At 32.5% G+C, this 25,667-nt stretch overlaps 2 protein-coding genes across 7 annotated transcripts in view; one reads left to right on the top strand and one right to left on the bottom strand.

The window, feature by feature from the left end:
* The window catches only part of LOC118204633 (vacuolar protein sorting-associated protein 72 homolog), a 90,015-nt gene extending 83,341 nt beyond the window's left edge, over positions 1–6,674 (bottom strand). The window contains exon 1 of the mRNA XM_085808067.1: positions 6,517–6,674. The gene's annotated coding sequence lies outside the window, so the exon portion shown is untranslated. The remainder of the gene's footprint in view (positions 1–6,516) is intronic.
* Positions 6,675–8,692: 2,018 nt separating this feature from the next.
* The window catches only part of LOC118184115 (alpha-N-acetylgalactosaminidase-like), a 53,062-nt gene continuing 36,087 nt past the window's right edge, over positions 8,693–25,667 (top strand). Inside the window, exons 1-3 of one of the 6 annotated variants that reach the window (XM_085808141.1) lie at positions 8,698–9,049; positions 12,832–12,916; positions 19,238–19,412. In XM_085808141.1, coding sequence (XP_085664267.1) covers positions 19,251–19,412 — 162 coding nt within the window. In that variant the 5' untranslated portion in view covers positions 8,698–9,049; positions 12,832–12,916; positions 19,238–19,250. Of the gene's footprint in view, positions 9,216–9,567; positions 9,591–9,908; positions 10,056–12,831; positions 12,917–19,237; positions 19,413–25,667 lie in introns of those variants that run through there. The other 5 variants (XM_085808143.1, XM_085808142.1, XM_085808139.1 and 2 more) reach the window with 5 other exon arrangements.

Below are 25,667 nucleotides of genomic sequence, written 5' to 3' on the forward strand. Positions count from 1 at the left end.
TGGACATAAGTATACATAAATAGTGAGTTTTGTTCTTATATAGCAAGTCCTTTCAAGAAATTTGTGACAGGAAAAGAGGGTCAAAGCTTGACAATCCATCATTCAAAAAACCGAACAGCTCATTTTTTTAAAGGACTCTTTTTATTTCTTTTTTATAGAAAATTAAGCAAATAAAAGATTTCTTAACTCTATCTAAAACAGAAACAGGATAATTTGAATTGAACAAAAAATTTCACTGTACAGTGCGATTTAGCTGCAATATTGCATAAGCATAACATCACACTTATCTGCTTTGGCTTTACGTAAACCAGTAACAGACTATTTAGTTAGCTGTTTTTCAATCGTATTTTGAAGAACTGATTAAAATTTGGAACTTGCTTTCAAGTTTGATTCATTTAATTATGGCAAAGCAATCGAGGGCTATTTTGCTAAGGGAAGGGATGCCTTCATGGAGGACTTTCTAAAAAACATTGGCTCATATGCTTTCACTTTAATTGTATTCAGTAAGAGTACTTTCAAAATTGTACAACCTCGTTGTCAAGAAAAGTGGTACTTATGTGAAAATGGAAAAACACATGAAAAATTATGACAAGCGATTTTTTTGGGCTAATCTTTGGAATATGGTAACAGGTAGTTTGGCAACATTTTGGTAAGGCGATAAAGGTTACTAGCTACGACTTTAGCAGTGTACATTGATAAAGTCAAGAGTGTGTGCAATGCCAATTTTGTGCAATTCTGGGATGTTTTTTAAAGTGAAAATAGGTCGATGTGTACATGGATACCATGTATGTGCAATTCTTAAAGACGCGGCAAGCAGTGGGCGATTCTGCACTTTCTCCCAATTTTGCACCTAATCTTCATCATGATTAAGCACTTTTGTTCCATAAAAGTTCTAGCAAAAGCGGAATTCGGCTAGCAGATTGTTGGGAAAAAAAATGTTCAGTTTAAAAAAAAAAAAAAAAAACTAGCAGGTTTCTGTAGCAGGCTTGGTCGCCAAATTTTTGCCAAGTTACCATAATCCGAAGATGAACTTTTTTTTTTTTTGTTTTGTTTATTATATGCTATATCTAATTCTTCAAGCTTTTGCTGGAATGACTGATGCAAGGTTGGCAATATCTCTGCCAATTTCATGATTGATGGAATTTTGAAATCAAATACATTTTACTTCACTATTTGTGACTAAAATGGCATTTTTTATTTTGAAATTTTACATAATTTAAATCTAGGCATTTGATATTTAAGTTAATAACAAATAAAATGACTCTATTAGACCATAATTTTTTCCCTTCATTCATCTTTTGGATAAAGTGCAGAATAGCCCACTTATTTGTTTAGCACTTTTTTACAAAAGTAAGAATTGGATGTTTGTCAATTTTCTTTGACTTTTTACATGAAAATAGGTCAACATGGTCAGGGAGTGCGCAATTCTGGGATTTTTTTTTTTTAAAAGTGAAAATAGGTCAATGTGCACATGGATTTCTAGTATGTGCAATTCTTAAAAACGCACCAAGCAGTGGGCGATTCTGCACTTCCCCCCCCCCCATCTTTTCTACCATGAATTGCATTTCTTATACGCATCCGGAATCCAGCACTTTCCAGATAAGGTAAATTCCTAGCATACGGTGCAGCCTTGGCGCGACTTCGAAAATTATCGCCAACACCAAAAATGATCCAAAGAACGTCTATATATATATACTATACACACATAGTATATACTATGTTTAACTACATATTTTCTTTGAATGACCCGTTAACTACTCTTTGTACATGTCATGTTTTTTCTGCTCATCATAAAGTCACCCAATCCCGTGTGCACCGGATACTAGGATTAAACCCCAGCTAATTCAGCTTTTACTGTACATTACCCTTGGATTTCATCCCCTGGAGTTCTTAAGTATAAACTAGATTAATAATTATTTCAATAAAACAACAGATCACGAAAAAAGAATTCTAAATGATTAAAACCGATACGGTTGATCTTTACAATATGGTAACTGGTAGTTTGGCGACATTTTGGAACCGATAAAGGTTACTACCTGGGACTTTGGTAATAATGTGAGCAGTACTCAGTTCCGATTACGCATTATTTTGTGTGAGGGAAATGAGAGATCATGGGATATGTCATGTGATATTAATGGACGAATTACGGTTCTTTAATCGGAAAAGAGGGGAAATCGGGAAAAAATCTGGAAATTTTGTATTTGGCTTTATTCTGTGTTGTGTGAAACAGTGTTCGTGAATTTTTGGATCCCATGGCCGTAACTAAAGTGAATTCAAAATGGGTATTTATGTATGTATTAATTTAATCTATGTGCTCATTTATATTTTAAGTAGTGTTTTTGAATTTAATTATATTTTAATTAAATGATAGTTATTTTGTGAATTTTATGTTTGTAGGAATTTGGTATACGTTTTAGTTGAAGTAAACGTGCATGGAAATAATTTAAATATCTGACACTAAGTATTTGTAATGGTTGCGGTATGAATTCGTTGGGGCGTTTATAATATAATAGATGATTTAGAGGTAAAAGTTTTAGGATATTTTATTTATTTTATATGTGGAAATGTTCATATTTGGGAAGGGTAAATACTTTTTCGCGATCAGGTAATTTCATATATGTTCTTTTTACTGGGTTTAAAGATTGAGAAAATTGTCATGTATTTTCGTGAAATTTTTCTAATTTATGAGAAAAAAGCAGTGTACATGGATATAGTGAAGAGTGTGCGCAATGCCATTTTTGTGCAATTCTGGGATGTTTTTTTAAGTAAAAATAAGTCGACGTGTACATGGTTTAGTGATATTTTAATTAAATGATAGTTATTTTGTGAATTTTATGTTTGTAGGAATTTGGTACACGTTTAAGTTGAAGTAAACGTGCATGGAAATAATTTAAATATTTGATACTAAGTATTTGTAATGCTTGCGGTATGAATTCGATGGTGACGTGTATAATGTAATAGATGATTTAGAGGTAAAAGTTTTTGGATATTTTATTTATTTTATATGTGGAAATGTTCATATTTGGAAAGGGTAAATACTTTTTCGCGATCAGGTAATTTCATATATGTCCTTTTTACCGGGTTTAAAGATTGAGAAAATTGTCATGTATTTTCGTGAAATTTTTCTAATTTATGAGAAAAAAGTAGTGTTCATGGATATAGTGAAGAGTGTGCGCAATGCCATTTTTCTGCAATTCTGGGATTTTTTTTTAAGTAAAAATAAGTCGGCGTGCACATGGTTTATGTGTATGTGTTATTTTGAAAAACGGGCTTAATCCTAGTATCCGGTTCATACGGGATTTGGCTACTTTTGGCGACTTTATGATGAGCAGTAAAAACGAAACATATACGATGAGTAGTAAACGGGCCATTCAAAGAATGTATATAGTTATACATAGTTATATAGTATGTACTATGTAGTGATAGTGTATAGTATATACATAGACGTTCTCTGGGTCATTTTTGGTGTTGGCGATAATTTTCAAAATCGCGCCAAGGCTGCACCGTATACTAGGATTTTACCGAAAAACGCGTAAGGAGTATGGTATTGTGCACTTTTTCCCAATTTTGCAGTGAATATTTGTCATGATTAAGCAGTTTGGTTGATCTTTACATTACGGTAACTGGTAGTTTGACGACATTTTGGAGGCGATAAAGGTTACTACCTGGGACTTTGGTAATAATGTGAGCAGTACTGAGTTCCGATTACGCATTATTTTGTGTGGGGGAAATGAGAGATCATGGGATATGTCATGTGATATTAATGGACGAATTACGGTTCTTTAATCGGAAAAGGGGGGAAATCGGGAAAAAATCTGGAAATTTTGTATTTGGCTTTATTCTGTGTTGTGTGAAATAGTGTTTGTGAATTTTTGGATCCCATGGCCGTAAGTAAAGTGAATTCGAAATGGGTATTTAGTGGTATTGAAAAGGATAGTAAGAAATGTTTTTTAAGGTTGTGTGAGAGAGAAATAAACATGTTTTATTATGTTATTTATTTTACCTGGTATCTTGCTTTGAAAGATAAGTATGATTTTAAAGATTCTGAAAGAGAATGAAGAAAAGTGTATCCGCCACGTAATGAAGATTCTGAAGGAGATTAGGTAAGTTAGTATTTTTAATTATTTTTATGCATTGTTGGAAATGTAAGGTGGAAAGGAATTTGGTATTATTGGGAAAATTGTTATTAGCAATGATTTAGTTTAAAGTAATTAGGATTGTAAGGTAATTTTTATTAATTGAATGTATGTGCTCATGTATATTTTAAGTGGTGTTTTTGAATTTAATTATATTTTAATGAAATGATAGTTATTTTGTGAATTTTATACTTGTAGGAATTTGGTGTATGTTTAAGTTGAAATAAATGTGCATGGAAATAATTTAAATATTTGATAATAAATATTTGTAATGCTTCATGTATGAATTCGTTGGTGACGTGTATAATGTAATAGATGATTTAGAGGTAAAAGTTTTTGGATATTTTATTTATTTTATATGTGGAAATGTTCATATTTGTAAAGGGTAAATACTTTTTCGCGATCATGTAATTTCATATATGTTCTTTTTACCGGGTTTAAAGATTGAGAAAATTGTCATGTATTTTCGTGAAATTTTTTTAATTTATGAGATAAAAGCAGTGTCCATGGATATAGTGAAGAGTGTGCGGAATGCCATTTTTGTGCAATTCTGGGATGTTTTTTTAAGTAAAAATAAGTCGACGTGTACATGGTTCAGTGATATTTTAATGAAATGATAGTTATTTTGTGAATTTTATGCTTGTAGGAATTTGGTTTACGTTTAAGTTGAAATAAACGTGCATGGAAATAATTTAAATATTTGATACTAAATATTTGTAATGCTTCATGTATGAATTCGTTGGTGACGTGTATAATGTAATAGATGATTTAGAGGTAAAAGTTTTTGGATATTTTATTTATTTTATATGTGGAAATGTTCATATTTGTAAAGGGTAAATACTTTTTCGTGATCAGGTAATTTCATATATGTTCTTTTTACCGGGTTTAAAGATTGAGAAAATTGTCATGTATTTTCATGAAATTTTTCGAATTTATGAGAAAAAAGCAGTGTACATGGATATAGTGAAGAGTGTGTGCAATGCCATTTTTGTGCAATCCTGGAATGTTTTTTTAAGTAAAAATAAGTCGGCGTGTACATGGTTTATGTGTATGTGTTATTTTGAAAAACGCGTAAGGTGTATGGTATTGTGCACTTTTTCCGAATTTTGCAGTGAATATTTGTCATGATTAAGCAGTTTTGTTTGATAAAATTTCTAGCATAAGTGTAATTCGGCTAGTAGATTGTTGGAAGAAGTGTTCAGTAGATAAGAAGAAAAGAAACATGTCTTTACTTCGTGAAGACAAAATGGCAGCGGGGAAAAAAAAATAGAGGGTTGCTGTAGGGGAGTTGGTCGCCAAATTTTCGCCAAATTACCGTAATGTAAAGATCAACCAGCAGTTTTGTTATATAAAATTTCTAGCATAAGTGTAATTCGGCTAGTAGATTGTTGGAAGAAGTGTTCAGTAGATAAAAAGAAAAGAAACATGTCTTTACTTCGTGAAGACAAAATGGCGGCGGGGAAAAAAAAATAGAGGGTTGCTGTAGGAGAGTTGGTCGGCAAATTTTCACCAAAAAAACGCCAAGGTACCATAATGTAAAGATCAACCACAGATACTTCCACCAGTAAATTTTGGAAGCAGCATCTATATTAGTTCAAAAATTACTATAGAGTGCACAAAAAATATTGTTCTGATCAGTGAATGTCAAAATATGACAGTTTATAACTTCCATAAATACTGAATATTACATGCCATTTTGGCTTTTTTACATTTAGTGTTCAATGCAACTCCATGGAAAACTGATTATAAATGAAAAAAAAATTAAACTTCTCTATAAAAATCATTACATTTTTGTTGATGGTACATTAATGATGGCAGCAAACAATCCAAAAATATATTTAACATTTTTTTTTCGACGTTTCTTATTTCTTTCGAGAAAACTTCCACACAACTACAACAAGAATTAAATATTCAATAAGTAAAGAATTTTATAATATGACTTGTTATATTTTATGGGTAACATTTCACCAACTTTCGTTTCATCTGAAATATATCCAAAAACGGAAGTAATGATACAATAACATAATAACAACCTACTTCACTAAATGCACACTATTTCACTACAGATGTCAAACAATCATACCGAAATTAAGAGAAGACTGATATGAGTAATAAACCTAATTCATATACCACACAATTTTATTCCATTAGATTATCCAAAATATATCAAGTACTCTTACAAAAAATATAGGGCACAAATATTTCCATGAACATACTCACAAGCATTATAATCTGCATAAACGTTAATAGCAAATTTAAAATATGTAATGTAACAGTTCCGTTTTACATACATATTACGTAACTAAACTGTAACAAAGAGCAAAAGCTAATACAGTCTCTCTAAATATAGATTATAACATTAAGAAAACTTCTTTCTTACCAGAAAAGTCAAATTTTCACGAATACTCAAAAGTTTAATCACATAACTTACTAAAACATATATTTTTTTACACAGTTTTCCACCTAATAAACGCAGTTAATGGTTACCCGTACTGTTCGTTTTACCATTGAAGTAGGAACAGACAGACAGACAGACAATGGAGGTAGAAAGTAAGATGGAGTCGCCCTAAACAAGTTTTTCCGTACCCTGCTCTGAAGCACCGGCGATCCCTACGTGGTGACCAAAACATTGGGTCATTTACCATTGAGTTCTATGGGATTTGACGCGTTCGGGTGTAAATATTTTGTAATTACGTCGCAAATATACATATAAATGTATATATTTTCTTTTTCTACAACACTTCAGAGTCCTAAGTATGTGAAAACAACATATTTTTAAACAACATTTCATTCTGAACGGAATTAAATGCTATACTTTTCACAGGACAGTTTTCTCAGAATGGTTTAATTTGAATGAAATATTTTCACAAGTTTTCGTTAATTACATTAGAAAAAAAATTAAAGCAATTCGATTTTATTCGGTTAAGGTACAAAAATTAAGATCAAAGTTTATTGTATTATTAATATTAAAATTATGCATTATTTCTTTTCTATTTATAAAGCTTCTTCCTAAAATACTTTCTTAAATATGACATGATTTTTTGGCTTCTTTTAAATCGAAAAATGTAAGTCAATTTATAATTAATGCTCTATTCGGTTCATTTTAAATTAGAGAATTATTAGGAATTAGAGAAATACTTTAAATAAGTATTTCGCTAATTCCTAATAATTAAATAGGTATTAAATAGTATTTGACTTTCTCTGAACATTTTTGAAAGGAAATAAAATAAGTTTTTTTTTTTTTTTAAGTATTATTTAAAACTTGTAACTGAGTTATTATAAAATGTAAAGGGAATAATTCTTTTAATTATACTTATCAGATTTTTTTTTTTTTTTTTAACCCTTCATTTCAACAATACATATTCCAAAACTCTTTATTACGTTCTTAAGTGCGCATCTCATAGCATTTGCTTTACAATACCTTTTAACAGATTGCTTTCCAATACGAACAATTCTTGCTTAAATAGTTTTATAACGTATTTGTCAACAGGATTTCAATTTATGTTTACAATTCAATATTAATGTTATTATATATTTAGATAACATTTATAATCATTATAAATTAGATACATTTAATCATTAGATTTCTTCACAGTACTTTCACAGTTGTTTATAAGTGAATAAATTCTTCATTTCAAATACATTTATAAATAATTTAATGAATATTTAAGTATCTTGTCAAAGGCAGATACATGCTTTTTGCAAGCACATGCATAAATACCCATACATATATCCTATTTATCATTTCGGGCATGTGCAAATCTTTAATTTCTGTGCATTCACTATATTTTTCGTGTAAAGTAATTTACACTAATTTAGCATACACCCGAAAGTTTTACATAAAAAATATATATGAATATAATTTGAATGAAAATTATTAGTATTACTTTTAATACTCACTCAAAGGTCAGTTTTTCTTCAAAATTCCTCTACGATGGCATCTCTCTCTTTAGGCAGATAGCCCTTGCATGCGTTACTCTATTTAATAAAAACTTAATCTGACCTATGTGCCTAATTACAAATATTTTAACATACATAATTTTATATTTACATTTAGCCATCAAGTTTCAAACTTTTCAAATCTTCTAGAAAATAAATTTTGGCAGATCTCTTTTAGCAATTTTCTTAAAATCTATATTTTTGTAGTGCAACAGCTTATAATTTTATAAAACAAATTCATAATCAAAATCGCTGTTGTTAGTTATCGAAAAATAACCAAGATGTGATTTTTGCGTAAATGTCAGTAAACTATACAAATTGCTATTATCCATCACACTATGAATGTTTCTTTCATGCGAGAGTGTCCCTTTTTCGATTTCTATGGAACTGTCGTGTGTCGAAATACTATAAGAATCTTGTCAAGCGAGCTTCTGAATGTAAACAAAGAACACCCCGTCTGGTGACCCAAGCTTCAAAGCAGTGCTTCACTTCTAGCGCGGAATGCCCCTCCCCCCTTTCCTACCTCCATGAGACAGACAAAGGTTTTGTTTTGCATCATCTGTTAAGTCTTTCTGCCCCTAGTGGGGTAAATGAAGGTTAGGTTGGAGTTGGGAATCAATGAAGTCTTTTTGGTGCGGCCCACCAGCGACCGAGCGGTACAGTCGCTGAACACTGGTAGTTCGGTCCGAGGTTCGAATCTTGCGAACAGGCTGGCTGTATGGGCGTTTTCGTGGTTTTCCCCATGTGTGACGTGTATACGAGCCAGCCCCCTTAGAAAGTCCTCCACGAAGGCATCCGTCAGGCAGATAGCCCTTGAGACTTTGCCATAATTAAATAACCTAACTTAACCTTTTTGGTGCGACATTATCTTGACAGATGTCACGTGACCTCCCTGTGCGTTCCGGGATTTAGCGCCGCACTGTAAAAGAACTGTACTTCTATTTGTTATGGTTTGGTAGTCGGGTTTGTTTAAAGTATGAGCGTGTTTCTTTTGTGTTTTTTAGTGTGTACTGTGTCCTGTGTTCGTAGTGCCTTATGTTTAGATAATGGGCTCGCTTTAACACCTCCTATGGGATGGCTTGCATGGGAGCGATTTCAGTGCAATGTCGATTGTGAGAACGATCCCAAAAATTGTATTAGGTATATTTTTTGTATTTGTGTGCATAAATCGTAATCTCTGAAACATTTAATTACCAAACTGTTATTACTGCTGGTTTTATGTTAAAATAGAACGTATATTTTTTCAGCTAGATTATGCTAGAAATAGTTCAATGTATAGACAAAAAATATTTCAACCGAAGCAATGAAAACACCAAAAATGTATAAATTTTTGGTGTTTTCATTGCTTCAGTTGATTTATACATTTTTGGTGCATAGATTTTTTAAAATTAATTTACTCTCAGTTGCAGGGCTAGAAACCAGGTTTTACAGGTTTGAGTACTGTCGCAGGTTCTTGATTTGCTACTTAATCTGTTAACGAGAAGATTATTTGATTATTGTGCAAGTTTGTATGAAGTAATGTGACTAAACTTCTAAAATCATTATATTTTATCCTATTTTTTAAAAATTGAAAACATTGTTCATCATTTATAAAAATTAAGCTGTTTAGTGTTTGAAGGCAGTGCATAAATATTAAAATTTTAAAAATCGGTTAGTTCTGATAAATTGTTCTGAACATATGAAATGACTGCAACTAATTGCAGTATGTAGCAATTAATATATTCTGACCAATGTGGATAACATAAATGATCTTTTCTGATGATGATTGATTAAATCCATGTTAGTAGTATATAACCAGATCAGTTTTAATCAGTAGAATTTTACACTGAAAAAAACGTACAAGGACTTAAGATGCAAAACATATCTGCAAATCAATAATGTTACTCTTATTCATAAAAAGCTGTTGTCTGTGAATAATACTATACAGTATTTATAGATTGAAGTTTTGATGAAGATAACAAAGATGTATAGTAGATTATTGTGAGTTAGCATTTATATCTAAATAAGAAACAGCTTGTAAGAGAAAATAGTTTTTATAATTATATTTTGTATGAAATGTATGTATGTTTTCCTCATTTAAATTATGTATCTTTCTTATAGATTATATAATTTAGTAAAAAATATATGTGCTAAGCAAATTTGATTCAGCATATCTGATTTCTGCCTACATTTAACAGAGGGATAAAAACAACAAACCTGATGTTTAACTTCAGCATCACAAATAATGTTACTTTGCAGGAGATTATTTTCTGCAACAAAATAATTGTTGACTTGTAAAGTACAGTGAAATATTTAATGCCTGTTTCTTGGAGACATTGCTAAGAAAAGTGTAGATAATTTCATTATATGTGGTAAAGAAGCTTCGAAATCTTTTGTGCAGCCAGCCTATTTTGTAAATTATTAAGTCTGACTGCTCCCAAATGTCTGTAATATTATTCATTTGGGATCATTTTATAATACAGAATTACTCTGCAAAGGCTAATGTGCACAACAAATTAATTTTAGAAAATAACAAAGACATTTCATTATTTATGATTTTAAATAACACAAAGTGCTATATTGATAAGAAGAAACAAGTTTCTTTATTTGTATCATGAGAAGTAAAATTGCTCAGCAGCTGGCGTTCCTAATGATCAAACGCATAAAAATATTCAAAATTTTTGTTGTGTAACATTTTGCTTTTTTGAGCATAGTTTCAATGAATTCTGTCCTAACATGTCAAGAGGGCTGATGCGAGTGTAGCTATGCTGAGCGGCAAAGTTTAGGAGTGGCAAAATTTTTAAAATTACCTGTAAGCAAAATTTAAGGCTGACAAAATATTTGGAATTAAGGGAGGCACGGAGCAGTAAAGTTTAGGGGTGGCAACATTTTTAGAATTTAAAGAGGCAGCAGAATTTATAATCCATAGAACTTGCACTGGGCAGCAAAATGCCTAACACCAGCCGTACATATAAAAAATGGAGCTATTTCATTGTACCTCTGTTTCCCGAAATTAGATTTTGTTGTTAGTCTTCCTCAGATCTCTTCAGTGTCATTTAAAAATATTTTTAAAATTAAGTGATTATATAAGTATCATTGCAAACTTATACTAACTGATAATAGTAACTTAAACATCAGAACATGGACACGTGGTACAATGTATGTATATTCTCAAGCAAGCCCATTTATATCTGAGCCAAGCAAGATGAGAGATAGTAGAACTATTGAATGCTGGTAGTTTTATTGCAATATGAATCCTTAATGAATCGGCTGATTCATAAGCGTTTTGATTTTTTCTTATCTAATGTGAATACAAGCCAGTTTCTATTCAAAAGTCTGTCACAAAGATACCTCTTTCTGGCATGTAACCCTTGTGAAGCAGAGCTTAAATTGTGATGGATCCCAGCTCTCTTTTTGTTTTTTTTTTAGATAAATCCTAATTCTAGCAGAGTACTTTGGAGCCCTGAATAAGATGACTGTGGCACTTATTTTATGTAATAGAACTATAATTTTAGCAGAAAGTGTTCAACTTGAAAATTTATTTTTGAACCTTAAAAATTGCTTCTAATTTCTGAATGCATGCCCGTCTTTCCCTGGCAAATAAGCCCCTTTGACAGAGATCGTAAAGCCTGGAGTAAAGTAAATTGAAATAAAAAATCCACCCACATGTCAAAAGTTTATTCTCCAGAAAATACAATAAAGTTATAAGAGCAGTTAATATTTTTGTCTTCCAAATGTGCTAGAGGTAATCAACCTGGATATGCATGTCCAACACTAGCGACTTGCCGTGGAAAACAGCACCTACAGATGTTTTAGAATGATTTAGCTGAATACAGGAGGACAAAAATTGTCACTTGTATAGAATTTCATATTTGGTTTCATCTTGTAAATCAACTCTCAGATTTGGGGCAAATTTCTTTTGGCTTGTCACATTCTGCTTGACAGCTAGAATCTTATCATTGAGAGAATATGATGAGAAATTGTTTTGCTCCTCTTTTTCATACCTACGTATCTTTGTTACAATTTCCTTTCATATTCTCATACTGTTGCTAGCATTCTTTCTGTTCTTATTAGTGGCACTTTTAACAGTTTTGCCTTTTTTTACTAGTGTGCTGGTAAAAGAATGATCTTTGTTTCCATCATCCCTTAAAGTTATACATTATGTGGTACTTAATATGTTATCTCAGCCACTTTAGTAGAAGTCACCAAGTTTTTGGAATGTGCCAAATTCTAGCAATGGTGCTTGTAATGATCCTTCATTCATCAACGTCGCCATTTTCATATGTGTTCTTTTCATTGTTTTCCAAATTTTAATGTTTCTTATAAGCAAATCATGACACATTTTATCTTTTAAACTTAATTTTAAAATACGGGCTTATGGAATTTGCCACAAGTAGAAGAAACTGTGGTAAAATTTCTCCAAGAATACAGAACTTTTTTGAAACATTTCTAAAAAAAACAATGAGGAGAGACTGTTTCTAAACCACTATTAGGACTAAGGTGTTTGGATTATGGAGTACCTTTGCAATTAATTGCAATTACCTCCACATCATTGTTCATAAAATTGAAATAATTATGATGCTGACTCTGCGCACTTTTCTGATGCTTTTTTTAAGCCGAAAACAGATCACTGTGTACTTGGGGAGAACAGTGCAAAGAAATTAAAGAAGGATATTAAAAAGAATGTGTTTCTTTTTTTTTTTTAATGTATCACGTGTCCTTACTTATAATTAAAATGTGTATTTTAAATTGTTAAAGTATATTTTCTCTTTATAAGGTAATAATGTTTGGCAACTTAAGCTAAGTATTGATAGCTAGGGAACCTTTTTAAGAAAGTCCCGAAAACCATCGCCTGGCACCCAGTAAGTAACTTTTATCTTTTCACACACACACACAAAAAAAAAAAAAAAAAAAAAAAAAAAAAAAACACCAAATTGCTCCAAGGGGGCTGTGTTTGTACCCATTATACTTTATATTCAGGACTTAAATTCAGCTAAAGTCTAGTCGAGCTATTTCTTAGTTTTGAGAGAAATTATAATTCCAGCTGGAGCCCCAAATACACAAGGTCCATTATTTTACTTTATTTTTAACTATTTATTGTTAGTCTAATAATTTATTAAATATTGTTTTGTATCTTTACATTTAATTGAACTTATTAATTATTTTGTTAGTTTCATTATTAGCACCAGCTGTGCTATTAGTGTCAAACTTTACTTTTGTGTTACTACAACATTTCAAGTATCGCCACTAAATGTTAACACCACGTATGGTTTTTAAAGAAATAGTGCAACAAACATAAAAAAGAAAATGAGTCTGTCAACATTTAACACTTAATCAAGAATTCTAAAGTTATGTGATATAAAATATTTGGTACTTACGTATTATCGCAACCAGGTTGACGCGATTTGTAAGTTTGAGTAAAAAAGTATGAATACAAAGAAAATGTACATTTATTAATTACAGATAATTTTTAATACAGTTTTTTATATTATTTTGTTTTAAAATATAAAATAGCAATTAAACCCTTCCGGTTTCGAATTTGAATAAGTTGCAGAATTATTTTTTTGGCGGAAATCTTTTGGCTATTGCTTTTAGCACTGATTGAAAACCGTCCTCGCCATTAACAGCTTGAGCTTGACGCCATATAAATTCGATAAGGTATGAGTCAAATGGATAAAGACAAAAAAATGGATAAAGACATGAAGAATGTGACAGAGAGGTTAGTGAAAACGAAAAAATTTCGATTGACAAGTTAGTCGGTATTCTCGGCACAGCAATTAACGGGACTTGAACAGCGGAACTTTGTAACTGAAGAAGAAATTATGTCTGTTTATAGAATTAAAGAGAAAGTATTATCACATAAAACGAAGCAACTTAAATAACTTACATTGAAAGAAATGTTTAATAAAGTAAACAAAAAAATATTAAGCTTTTTTTTTTGTAAATTTTGATACCCTTTAGATCATAATTGTTCTTCATTTCATAAATTAGGGTTTCATATTTTTAATTTTAGAATTTCTGCATGCCATCTTACGCGATTTAATCCGGAATCGCCGAAGTCTCGACGAGTCCGGATTAACGACTTTTGACTGTATTCATGTTACAGTAAGAGATAGTTGCAAGATTGGAGGGTGTGGGTACGATTGTTGAGGTTGATGAAAGTAAGTTTGGGAAGATGAAGTATGAAGGCCATGAAAGGAAGATGGGTGTTTGGAGGAATTGAAAGAGATATGCACAAATGTCTTTTTAGAGTGGTTCCGAGTTGAAGAGTGCCTACTTGCTTGATGTGATTAGTGAATGGGTGTTGCCTGGCACCACAATCATTTTTGACTGTTTAGCTGCTTATTGATATCTGAAAGATAAAGGATTTTGCCATTTAGAGGTAAAGCACAGTTTCACGTTTGTAACTTGAAGACATGAGAGCTCACAAAGTTAACGATTTGGAAAATTGTGCCAAGCAGTGTGTGTTTCTTCACTTTTAACTGTAGGTTTATACAGTCAAAAGTCGTTAATTCGGACACCCGTAATCCGGAATGATCTATAATCCGGACCTCAAAGCTAAAATCTTTCTGCGCATGCGCCGCATTGACGCATGCGCATAGGTGTTTTACTCGTGTGCGCAAGACATTTACGACTGCGCATATGCATCTGCGCAAGTGCAGAATACGTTTTCGCGTGCGCGTTTAATGTATGACGGACGGTATAAGCTAAAATGATATAATTATCTATTTCAGTTAATGTTGATAATTGCGTTGTTTCTTAATCTTCAAATTGGATCCGGCGTATTATTTTTTGCAGACTGTAAGAGCAATTTTCTAAAAGTAAGCTTGAACTTTCGATTATGTCAAATAGAATTTCCGATGCTGGAGCTCCCAAAGGATCTAGAAAACGAAAGTATGTTTCGATGTCCATCAAACAAAAAACGAATTGCTACAAAAAATGAATAAAAGCATATCCTTTGTTTATCTAACCGTTCCGAAATCTGTTTATCAATTTCACGCTGCTCTGCGGGGGGGGGGGGGGTCGCGGCGCGGCGCGCAATGAACTGGAAGTTGATCTGTCAACACTATCGTTATCTTCAGGGCAGATGTTTTTATTTTAGTCGGCTTATAATTCCTTACTAAGTGTAGTATTTAATTTCGATGTACTCCGTCTTTGATATGATTTAAATCAAATTCCTCGTCATTATAAATATCACGAATACAAATCACATAGTTTTCTGGTTGCAATTTTCTAATTTCGGCTATGAGTAAGGTATGCTTTACGCATCCGCGCGTTAAAAGAAATGTTTAATAAAGTAAACAAATAAATATTAGGCTTCTTTTTTGGTAAATTTGGATACCCTTTAGATCATAATTGCTCATTATTTTATAAATTACGGTTTCATATTTTTAGTTTTATAATTTCTGCATGCCATCTTACCAGATTTAAACTGATGATCTATAATCCGGAAAAATCGATAATCCGGAATCGCCGAAGTCCCGACGAGTCCGGATTAAAGACTTTTGACTGTATATGTATATATATTAACTGACACTACTCAACCAATTTTAGCTGTATCGATCAGCTGGAATGCCACCAGATTTGTTAGGAGGTCTAATGATGACATGAGGAAAAAGACTCTGAAAAAAATTAATTCCAAAAGTCGCTGATAGAAGAAAATGTAATGCTGTTGTACTCTACGCTACTGAAACTAGATAAATCAATAACAAAGGTTCTTCAATTTTTAACTGTAGGTTTATATATATATTAACTGACACTACTCAACCAACTTTAGCTGGATCTGTCAGTTGGAATGGCACCAGATTTTTTAGGAAGTCTAATGATGACATGGGGAAAAAGACTGTGAAAAAAAATTAATTCTGCAAGTTGCTGATAGAAGAAAATGTAGTGCTTTTGTACTTTACGCTATTGAAACTAGATAAATTAAGAGTAAAGAAGAAATTCAGTACAACGCTGCTTTAATGCAGCAAATAAACTACCCCAATGGGTTACAGAGATGATATTTCAGTGCACTATTGCACTTTATTCAATAGAAGTTCTTCCTCAGCATGGCCATAGACCTCTTACAATGTGACCACCCTTCTTGTGGATTGCACAATGCATCCTGTACACAGCATGCTCGACGGCCAAAATGTAACGTGTCGCCATGAATGCTCAGTGCAGCAAGTGATATGTTGTTATTTAAGGTTTTCAAGGTTGGGACTCCACCAAGCTAGACTTGAAATTTCAAATAACGTTAGAGAAAAAGTCACATGGGTTTAGATCTGGAGAGTGAGGCCACCATGCAAATGAAAAAAAAAAAAAAAAAATAAAAACAACAACTTATGAATCTTTCTTCTGTAAAGGGTGGCACAACGGCTGCTCTACCCGTAGGACAGTATGTGGTGGTGCTCTGGCCTGTATAAAAGTTACCTGGTACAGCAATTTCATGTGCCGAAGTTGGGGAATGAGAAAACTATTCAAAATATCGATACCTTTATGTGGTCTTGTTAGAGTAATATTTTCATAAAAGTATGGTCCACTGATGAAATCTGTTGTGAAGCCACACCAAACAGTGAATTTTGGTGAATGCAGTGATATTTCCTGAAATGCATGAAATTGTTTGGTTGCTTAAATTCAAGAATTGAGAGCATTAACAGTCCCATTTAGAAAAGGCGACCAGATTTCGAAAAAGAAAAAAAAAATGCAAGATATTTTTTTATGCTGCTCCTCAGTTTCCGATGCTAGTAGCTGAATGAGCTGATTCTCATTTGACAACATTCACTTCAGTTTGTTAATGCATGTCAAAAATCTTATCAGCTACAATCGCCAATATCAATACCTTCATTATTAGCTATCAATATATGTTTAATTTTGCATGGCAATTTTTCAATCCATAATGTTCTTAGTACCATGTTGGAAATATCATTGGTTGCTAAGGATTTCATTTTCTTTAATAGATGGTTGGTTTCGTGGTGCCCATTTCAGTGCCTGTGAAAAGGCATTTGATTTGTTTTTTTCCACCTTCTTTGAATATACAGTCAAATACCAAAAATCCGCCAACTCCTGAAATCCACGAAAAATCCTGAAATAATTCAGTTTATAGGTTCCAGAAACACCAAGAGTCTGCCTTTTTAGGCTTATGAGAGAGTAGCCTAAAAAGGTGAACGTGTGCAGACAGATTACCTGGTAACTCTCTCGCTAAGACTGAAGAACTTCACGGTTAAATACCGCTCTTCCTCATTATGTATTCAGACGTGATTCTAAAACTACGTTCTGGCCGGAAGTAGTAAGTTGAAGTTAAGAATCAACAGGAAAGGAACTTAAAATTTAACTGTTAACCCTCTGAGCGTTACATGACTTTAGATCTGTGATGAAGATCAGTATTTAAACAGCATTTATTAACCTTTAACTACTGTGACTTAAATTGTCGCGTAATTACTGTGAGCGGTCTCTGAGACCGCTTCTGCTAAAAACAAAATAAGATATTGTTTTATTTTTCTTATTTGAATAAATGTTATTTAATTTCATATATTTAACTTTTTCATGAAGATATAAAGCAATTTTTATACTTAAATCAGTTCATTAAAATAAAATATATACTATGATAATAATTCCTTTGCTTATGTATCTGGATGGAAGAAGTAAATTTTAAAATTCAACTTTTTTATTTTACATTAAAATTTGCGATAAGAATGCTTTAATAAGAATATAGAAAATTAACTTTTATTTTAAAAATTATAATTCGAGCTGCATTTTATACATACTTTTCTACAGCACTGTAGACACACTGGTTCTTTGCATGCTATACATTTGTAAGCTCTTTTCCTTTTTTTGCTTGGGAGACAAACATAGGACGTTCTTTTTTTTTAATTTATCGTCTTCGATCGCAATGTTTCCTTCATCATCATTTATTCCGAAAACTGTTCTTATTGTAAGTTTGAGTTCTTTAGGTTAAAACGATGAAGTTATCCTCTGTTTTATATGAGACTGCCAGGGATGTAGCTAGAGGGGGGCAAGAGGGGACATCTGCCTCGGGCACAGAATCCAAGGGGCACCAAATTGATGTTACGACATTTTAGAATTAAATGTTTTCCATCCTTGGCAAGCAGTAGGGGTGCAAAATCTTCAGTTGCCCCTGGGCGCTGAAAACCCTAGCTACGACTCTGGAGACTGCATCAACTGAATTGTAAATGAAATCTTTTTGTTTCATTTTCAGAGCAAATGGGATAAGATTGAAATAATACGAGTGCATTTATTGCACATATAACCAAGTTTCTGAAAAATATTGCCATAGGCCAACGTCGGGTTCGACGAGCAGTTGAATAGATTGAACAAAGAATAATATTGTGACTACGAGTTCGAACACCCTTGTTGGGCTCTTGAATAGACCATTTGAATTCATATTTTTCAATAAAAAATCTCTTGTAGAAGGACAACATGGATTTTCATTTTCATGGGCAGATATTTCTGAATTTGTGTCGTGGTCGCTCTCAATAATTTCATCATTTGAACTTTAATCAGAGAACTGTAAATTAGACCAATTTCGAACTATTTATCCAATTTGGTCTTGGGTAAGATATATAGAACGTTTTCTGCATGAAGCCATTTCAAGAATATTTATAAAAAAACGAAATATGTAACAACAACGAAAAGTGAACTTTATTGGCCGAAATTTGAATCGTATCTGCTGTGACTGGTCCCACAGACCGCTGAGGGAGGAAAATTTAAAAAAAAAATAAAAGAAGAAATAGAACTAGCCAAATGCAACTTGGTATGTGACCTTGGACAACTGGTTTAGGAAAGTACTAAGAGTGGCAATAACCATTAATTATTCTAAGGGGTGGAAGCATTTAATGGAAAATGTCGCGCGGTCTCATAGACCGCTGACAGCAGTTAAAGGTTAATTGAGTTTGCCTAATTACTTATTTTAGTCTGTATTTTCACAAACTTACATTCATTAAGCTGATATTTGCATTATTAAAGACGGTAAGCAAAATATCTTAAATTATAAGCTAATATATGACAAGCAGCAAAACTTCTGATGACCGGATAAAGCTGACCATAACGCTCAGAGGGTTAATAAAATTAACATAATCCTTACACATGTACACTTGTATACATACATATGTTTCTGAATCTGTCCTGATAACAGAAGAGTACCAAACCAACTATACAGTTTCATTTTTCTCTCTTTACAGTGAACAGCTATTTATGGAAATGGCTAACAAACTTGTATCAGATGGTTATAGAGATGTGGGCTATACATATATAAATATTGATGATTGCTGGATGTCCAAATTCAGAGATGAAACTGGTAAATTGGTTGCTGATCCTGTAAGATTTCCAAGAGGAATTTCGTTTCTTGCTGATTATGTAAATATATTTTTATTACATTAACTGGATAATATTTCTGCAATTGTATTTTTTTTTAAAGTTAATTGTGTGTTTTCTTAGTCAGTTATTCTAGACTGCCATTAAGATGTTTCTTACTTTTATATTATTGTACATAAATATTTCTTATTTATCATTATTGTGTGATAGTAAATTTCTCTAGCTTCATTCCATATAATGAAATTCTTTTGCAGTTGTATATTCAATTTGACTGTAGATGTTTACAAGAGGCATTGGTATGATGTTTAAGGAGCTTGGCATTATTTATATGCCCATTGTTCAGGCACAGAACATTTCTGACATAAATTCTGTATGTAACTGTATATTAGTTGATTGTTTAGTTATAGTTAAGTATGTAATGGCTTTCTACTAAGGGAAATAAGGACTTTGTCAAAGACTACTAAAAAAAAAAAAATTGTGTAAGGTAGCATATTGGGTAAGCCATAAAAACAGCCAGCCTGTTTTATCTCTAAGATATGAACTTGCCATAAAGTTGGTTACATTTTGTAGCTATATAGCTATTTGAATATATATTAAGTAAAATCCGATTATCCAAGATTCAACTAACTGGAATATTTTCAAATTTTAGAAACTTATTTATTTACTTCTTTAGGGGAAATTAAGGAAATGAGAGATTTATAAGTCTGTCATAAAGCATGAATAAGTTTACATTTTGGGCCCGTCAATAGCTCAGTAAAACTCATAATTAAATAAATCACTTTACACAAAAACTCAAAAATGGACTGTATACTAAAATTTATTAATTACTCAAAAAGCCGCATAGTTAGTTCACATCTTTCGGTGGCGTCTCAAAACACACTAAAAAAATTGAAAACAAGTGGGCGCAAGGTGGCGCTTTTAACAAACATCAGCGTCATCGTTTTAGAACACAAATATATTTTTCACAGATGGCGCCTCTGGCGTCAACATCCAGCCCACCCTTGAATGTTACATTCAACAATAAATTTAAAACACAAGTTATAAAATACAAACACAATACTTCAAAGATAATAATAATGATGGTGATAACAATTATACTAACTCAAACTTGATAATTAACTACAAATAAAATTTAAGTAACTGAAACTTTTTCGTTAACAAAAGGCAAAGGTACAATTTTTGTCATTGGCCTTTTATAGGTTCCATTTTTATCTTTAAGTGTCACAACTTGTATAATATTATCTTGATCTGGATGGGTTTTAATAATTTGTGCTAAATGCCACTTTAAATGAGAGTAATTATCCGAATCTTTTACTAAAACCAAATCTCCTTCCTTCATTTCTACTTTTCCTTTATACCATTTAGGTCTATTTAAAAGTTTGTTTAAATATTCAGACGACTATTTTTTTCCAAAAATTTTGATTTAATTTTTGAACTATTTGCCATCTAGTTATCCGATTTATAGGAATCTCTGTAAAATTAGGTTCAGGCAATGCGATTAAAGATGAACCAATAAGAAAGTGAGCAGGTGCCTACATCATTTGGATCATTTGATATGCGACAAAGAGGGCGAGAATTAAGTACATATTCAATTTGAACAATTAGAGTAAAAAATTCTTCATAAGTTAGAATGGTTTTTCCCACCACACGTTTCAAGTGATATTTAAGGGATTTCACACTAGCTTCCCATAAAGCTCCAAAGTGAGGAGTAGAGGGAGGATTAAAATGCCAATTTATGCCTTCAGTAGCCAAATAACTTTTGATTTCTTCCTCACTTTTATCCTTAAATAAAGATTTTAAAATCGCTCTTAATTCTCTATGAGCGCCCACAAAATTTCTGCCATTATCACTGAAAATATCTGAGGGTTTACCTCGCCTGGCAATAAAGTGTTTAAGTGCTGCTATAAATGCTGAACTTGTTAAATCATTTACAATTTCAAAGTGCAAGGCCTTCGTAGTGAAACATACAAAAATACACACAAATACTTTTCTTACCTGTTTACTTCTACCTACAAAGTTTTTTTACCACAAATGGACCACAGAAATCGAGTTCTGTTTTAGCAAAAACTCTTGATATGGTCACTTTCACAGCTGGTAAATCAGCCATCTGTTGCTGCACAGACCTAGAATTTACCTTTTTACAAATCATACAATTATATATAATTTTTCTAATTAAATTTTTTGCAGAAACAATCCAAAATTTACTCCTTATAAGTGATAGGGTTGTTTCAGCACCTGCATGAAAATGATTAATCACAATTACAGTAAAATTATGTTTAGTTGGCAGAATCATATGATATTTTCTCATTTCACTTAAGTCACTGTTTTTCAGTCTTCCATCCACTCTGAGTATTCCATCATGATCTAAAAATGGACACAAATTCTATAGTTTACTATTATTAGGAATAGGAGCACCCTTTTCTAAGCACTGGATTTCTGTCACAAATGAAGTTTTTTGAACGTATTTCACAATACACAATAACGCACTAGAAAGTTCACTGGTTGTCAACGTTCTGCGTGTAGCATGCAATGGATACCTGGTGTTATGCAAGAATCTCTTGCACCAAGCCACTACTCTTAGCAATTTGTTGTAAGATGAACAATTATTGATGACTTCTAATAGCTCATAAGTGTTAATAAGTGCACATATTTCACTTACTGCTGGTGGTTTTAATTCGCGAAGATAAAGTTCTTCGGACTCCTCGGGGATATCATCTTGGCATTTAGTCATCACAGGTTGAAGAAGAAATGGGGGACCGCACCACCACAGTTCACACAGTTGAAATTTGACCAGATCAGCACCTCTTGATATGAGATCCACAGGGTTCTGCTTAGATGGGACGTGATGCCACTGTCGCACCTCCGTCATTTCTTGAACCACTGCAACGTTTTCATACAACAGGGCTCCTTTTTCAGCCAAGCCAAGACTGTCGAAGAGTCACTCTGTAGAACTGCAGCTGCTAATGGAAAATTTGTGAACTCATCTATAGCAAGCTGTTGTAATGTTCTCATGGCTAAAAAAGGTGCACTTACTGTGCCATAGGTGACCGTGTTCAACTCAAAAGTTTTAATTGGACCATTAATTGACTCTTTCCACAAAATTATCTATAGCTGCCATTGAGTAGGATGAATCGATATCATTTGGTACATCTTTTTGATATCCGCTGTAAAAGCATAAATATGTTTTCGGAAACGTACCATAATTGAAAACAAGTCCTATTGAATTACACTACCATTATACTGAATTGAATTCAGCGAATTACCTTTTGAGGTTGCAGTCAAAGCATTGAACACTACTCTTAAAGGTGTCGAACTTTTCTCAGGGCGATAAATACCAAGGTGTGGAATATAATATTTCCCCTTTTGCTCATCTTCATCTTTCACTTCAGTCATGTGACCTTGTTCACTGTATTCATGTAGAAAATCGGAGTACAATAATAAGGAATTTTCATCCTTACTTAAACGAGTCCACAACAAGTTCAACCTCATAAGCGCGATTTGTTTCGAATTCCCTAAACACATTGGATCTTTCTCAAACGGTATCTTGACTACATATTTTCTGGTTTCAGTCCTGTAATAGTTTTTGAGAAAAATGCTGTTCACAAATCTCAGATTCTCTTTCTACATTTTCGATTTCGCAAAACTCTCTTACTGCTCTTTCTAACTCCAAATTATCTGTAATAAACCTACAATGTAATTTACTTTCCCCTTTAGCAGGAAGAGTCCCACTTAAAACATAGCCGAAAACACTATTTTGTAATCTTAAATTTGAATCCTGAAGAGAAATTTGACCTGGTTTTAAAAGCTCATAGAAATGTTCTGCACCTATCAGAAATTCAATTGGGCCTGGCTAAAAAAATTTGTCATCTGCTAAATTGATATTATCTAAAGATGAAACATTAATGTCAAGAGGCCTAGAGGGCGTATATTCTGTTATTTTAGGAACCACCAAAAAATTTCAACTTAAATCGAAACTCTTGCCTCTATTTAAAATAGTTGCACTAACTCTAGATTTTATATTCAAAGACAAATTATTTATTCCTGAAACAGAAATGTTAGTCTTTTCTCCCTTTAATTGAAGCAAATCTGCTAATCTTTTGCTCATAAAATTTGAATTAGCGTCGACGTCTAACAAACCTCTAACCTTAAAAAAGTTACCCGATGCATCTTTAATTAAACAAACAAAAGTGCTGAGTAAGACAGCTTTTAATTCATTCGCGAGATTGCACATTGTTGATAATAAATTTTGATCAGTACTTGTTTTAGCTTGCACAGGTTCAAATGATGGAGCTGAAGCATCCAAATTCAAAGGAATATTTTTATTTTCATGACTCACCACCTGTGCAACTATGTTTATTTTTTGTTCGCTAGGGAAATGAAGAGTCACGTGATGTTTCTTTTTGCAAATACCGCAAGAGAATTTTTGCTGCTGAATTTTTGCACAATTTAATCACCTTATGATTTCCTAAACAGTTGAAACATAGCTGTTTCGATTTCACTAGCCCAACTCTATCGCTAACTGTCATGTTTTTATAAACAGGGCATTTGTACAAAGGATGAATATCATCGCATGATAAAATACATTTCGAATTTTTTATATCAGTTAGAAAAACCTTTGACATATTTTTAGGATAACTGTTATTATTACTTAACCTAGAATTATCCACTACAGGTTTTCCCTTTGATGTATAATATAAATCTATCTCCTTCACCAATTCTACAGGTTTAAGCCAAGAATTTCCTTGCCTTACATTTATAAAACACATAACCTCTTTATCAAGTGTTTGACATATTTTATCAGAAACCATTAATTGTTTTAATGTTTCAAAATCATTTACCTTTCTCAGTTTCAAATAATAATCCCAACTTGTGGTTAATTTAGATGCGAACTGCACATAAGTTTCATTCGTTATCTGTTGTGTCTTCCTAAAATTTTCTAAACAAATTTGGGGGGATGGTTCGAATTCTCTTAACACTATTTCTTTAACCTTCGAATAATCTCCTAATTCGTCGTCTTTAATGTATGTAATAACATTTGTGGCTTTATCTCCCAACAAATTTAGAAGAATTTTCGATTTAAATTTCTCTGGAACACTTTTTGAAATGAATGCCCTTTCTAACGATGAAAAGAAATAACCCCAACCTTCTGGTCTAATTGGAATTTTAGTTGTTAATGTGCGTATACTTTTAATAAGAGAGTCAAGAGATTCTACATTTTCTCTTTTCTCATATTGTATGAGGTTTTTACTCTTTGATTCTGCTCGCAACTTCACGAGTTCTAGTTCCGATTTCACTCGTTCCGTTTTCAATTTCTCAAGTTCGAGCAATCGGCTCTCGTCACTTTTCCTTTCGTCGATAATATCTATACCTTCAACTAATACAGGATCCTTCTTATAGCTTTCACTGTTTTTAATTATATCAGTTAAATCTGATATAGTTTTCGCTTCTGAAATGTCTAAATTCAGCTCTACAGCAATACGCTGATAATCTTTTTTTTTTCACTTTTAAACATTTTGAATCTACTTTTTCAATTACACAGTTATTACAATTAAGGCCACATACCTTCTATTTAAGAGTAATCCACAAGTTTTCTTCCATAACACTTGTCTTCCGACTTTGACACACATTCGAGCTCCAGCTCGTTAAGGACCAACAATGGGCCCGTCAATAGCTCAGTAAAACTCATAATTAAATAAATCACTTTACACAAAAACTCAAAAATGGACTGTATACTAAAATTTATTAATTACTCTAAAGCCGCTAGTTAGTTTAGTTACTAGTTAGTTTACATCTCTCGGCGGCGTCTCAGAACACACTCAAAAAACTGAAAACAAGTGGCCGCAAAGTGACGCTTTTAACAAACGTCAGGGTCATTGTTTTAGAACACAAATATATTTTTTACAGATGTTTCTGTGCGCAGAAAGTTTGAAGCTTTGAGGTCCGGATTATAGATCATTCCGGATTATGGGTGTCCGAATTAAAGACTTTTGACTGTAGTTTAGAATTTGATTCACAACAAGGTCACATTTGAATGCATTTTAAACTCTTGGATCGTTATATTCACTTGCTCTGAAAAAAAAAAAGTTTAGAATTTGATTCACAACAATGTCACATTTGAATGCATTTTAAACTCTTGGATCGTTATATTCACCTGCTTTGTGTACTGTGTGGTACATTCAGGGTTAATAACTGCATTGGCCACAGAAGCTTTTATTCAGTCTTTGAGAAGATTCATGGCTAAGATGAGGCAGAGTTTCGGTCCCCTTAGCAAGAGTAGCAGGTGCAGATCTTGCCGGT

Source organism: Stegodyphus dumicola, chromosome X1 (genome assembly GCF_044657685.1).
Source record: "Stegodyphus dumicola isolate Sdum_Otavi_A_Nest chromosome X1, ASM4465768v1".
Classification (NCBI taxonomy): Eukaryota; Metazoa; Arthropoda; class Arachnida; order Araneae; family Eresidae; genus Stegodyphus; species Stegodyphus dumicola.